Consider the following 2,627-nt stretch of genomic DNA (forward strand, 5'->3'; position numbering starts at 1 on the left):
TGTTTTTTGGATGAAGCCATTACCCTTAAACTTGTTTCTAAAAGAAGAATAGTCCTGAAACCCATCATTCTCCAGTTTATCATTCTAAAATTAAATTTTCATTTACTCAACTTTATTGGATGTTATTTAACATTATTTGAAAATATTGTATCGTTATGTCTTCCAAAAGCATGCCTTGATGCTACCTCATAGGCCAATAATAGTGCATTACACATCCTTGTCTCTTGTATCAGAACCTAAAATGCTATATAATTCAGCACTGAAGCTTCCAAGTACATATTTCACTTCAGTTGGAAAAGTCTGGTAATCACCTGGGGGTTATGCAGAATAGGGCCCGATAAGATGGCGGTTAAGTTGGTTAGGACCTGTGTGCAATTCAATCGCTGAAGGGGATCCAACACAAGTAGTCCTCTTATGATATCCTTTGTATCATCTTTCACAAGTTTGTCACTTCTGGAGAGGAAATTATTTTGGAGAGAAGTTTAAAAACATCACTTTCAAATGTATACAAAAACATTCAGGAAAATGTAAGGCACTGTCGTTCAATACTTCAGCACACTGGTTCCACAATCCCTATTAAAAATGTTTCTTTTGCTATAAACAAATGATCTAAATCCTTACTTTGGGAGGATGTAGTGGGCGGCTTTTATCTTACGAAAGAGTTCCTTCGGCGAACTGTCATAGAATGGGAAATGTCCATAAAGCATGGTAAAAAGCACAACTCCAAGGGCCCACATATCAGATGGTTTTCCTGAAAAGATATTCATTTGTATGAAAGTTTAAAACTACTTCTTATAGTTAATACTTCCATATACATAATATACCATATCTAATAAATATAAACCATAAAAATTGCAGAAACTTTTCCATAAAAGATGGTTGATACCAATTACAGGTATTGTATAAATAAACTCATCTTAAAAATTAAAATGAAATTGAACTAAATTGGAAAGCTCACAATCCCCCACCCATAAAAAACGTTCTTCTTACCAAGGTAAGGCTTTCCACTCAAGACATCAGGTGAGATATAAGCAGGTGAACCCCTCTGATCCCTTAACCTGTCCTGCTCAGATGGGAGGTGTTGGCCCAGGCAGAAATTGGTGATGGTGATTTCCCTGGTCGCACGATGTAACACTAAATTTCCCAACTTAAGGTCACGATGCACTACATTTTGCTGGAAAGGAAAATATTAAGATGCAATGCAAATGTACATGCTTATAAAAACTAGAAAAAAAAAGAAATGGTCATGGTAATTATGACTACAAAATCATACATACAGAAGTTGAGAATACATTACTTACAAAACTATGTAATCAATATCATTTTCAAATAAGTGAGCCTATTAAACACACCTCATGAAGGCTATGGACAACTGAGACAATATTGTAGAATATTGTAAGAGCATCCATCTCCTGCAGCTTCTCCTTATTGATAACATAGTGCTGTAGGTTGATGAGGTCGGCAGTTTGCGGACAATAATCATGTGGAATGACACAGTCTAGAACTAGACACACACGACGTACAAGGCCTCCTGAAGCCACAACTGTTCCACCATTCTGCTCACGAGCCCCACACGCATAGTCCTGGAATATGAGCAATTGGAAAAATATCTAAAGAAGACAAAACATCAGAAAAACAATGGTAGGTATGGTAAGTACAAGCCAGTAGCAATATTTTACAAAAAAGGCAAAAGAGATCATGAATGCAGTGCTATATTTCCATTACTATAGTCTAGGTTTCAATATTCATACTATAATATGCAAGAAAGAGAGGTGACATATAAGACTCTTTTTTTCAATCCCTTTCTTTAATTCAGGAAAATACAGGAGCCCGAATCCCACATAGACATCCAACATTCCCTTGTGAGAATATTTTGAATTTTCTTTTCCTATACTAAGAATATCAATACCCAAGTTGAACTGCTCATGATAATTTAAACTTAAACTTTCTTTCATCAGCCCCTTACCTGAAAGAGTCCATGGTGCTGAATGACACCCTTCTGACCTGACAGCAAGGACAACAGGGAGTGTTCTGTATGCAAGAGCATCTTCCCTTGCCGGTCATCCTGGGTTGCCTCAGTTGGCTCTCTGACAGTTAGGATCTTCAGTGTATAGAAATCATCTGTATGGAAAATGATAAATATATTAAAAACACAGTTTAAAAAAAAATTCTGTGTACTTGAGCATTTTATACAGATTATACAAGCACTTCGTACTACATCAGACTGAGAATGTAATTCAAGTCTGCCACCAACCGGTTTTCACTCGTCTTGCAAGACACTGCACAATAGAGCGAACTGGAGATGAGCCTTGCCTTGGCCCTAGTAAGTAAGGACCTGCCCTACGAAGTTGACCCTTTGGTAATTGCTGTCCAGCCTGTGGTACTAAAAAAACAGAATTCTTAATTTGGGTATTAGTCCTAGTGTGTGACAGATGTTGGATAACAAAAATAATCTTATAATCTTCCTTGATCATTCCCAAATGCTCAATAACCTAATAATTTCCTCCTTTAATCCTCCTATTCTGTCCAACAGTTCCTGACCTACCTCAAAAAGAATTCTGGAAACCTTTCAATTTTACTTTTTTTCTCACAAGGAAAAAGAAGACCAATCTAATTAGAAAGTCACA

The 2,627-nt window shown here is 36.7% G+C and overlaps 1 protein-coding gene across 1 annotated transcript in view; it reads right to left on the bottom strand.

Annotated features, from left to right (window-relative positions):
- LOC119590460 (serine-rich adhesin for platelets-like) overlaps nucleotides 1–2,627 on the bottom strand; it is a gene marked incomplete at its 3' end in the record, with an annotated part of 11,148 nt that overhangs the window by 2,102 nt on the left and 6,419 nt on the right. Inside the window, 6 exon segments of the mRNA XM_037939118.1 lie at nucleotides 312–453; nucleotides 622–751; nucleotides 991–1,174; nucleotides 1,353–1,583; nucleotides 1,967–2,121; nucleotides 2,255–2,383. Coding sequence (XP_037795046.1) covers nucleotides 312–453; nucleotides 622–751; nucleotides 991–1,174; nucleotides 1,353–1,583; nucleotides 1,967–2,121; nucleotides 2,255–2,383 — 971 coding nt within the window.

This window comes from Penaeus monodon, chromosome 27 (assembly GCF_015228065.2).
Source record: "Penaeus monodon isolate SGIC_2016 chromosome 27, NSTDA_Pmon_1, whole genome shotgun sequence".
In the NCBI taxonomy this organism is placed as follows: Eukaryota; Metazoa; Arthropoda; class Malacostraca; order Decapoda; family Penaeidae; genus Penaeus; species Penaeus monodon.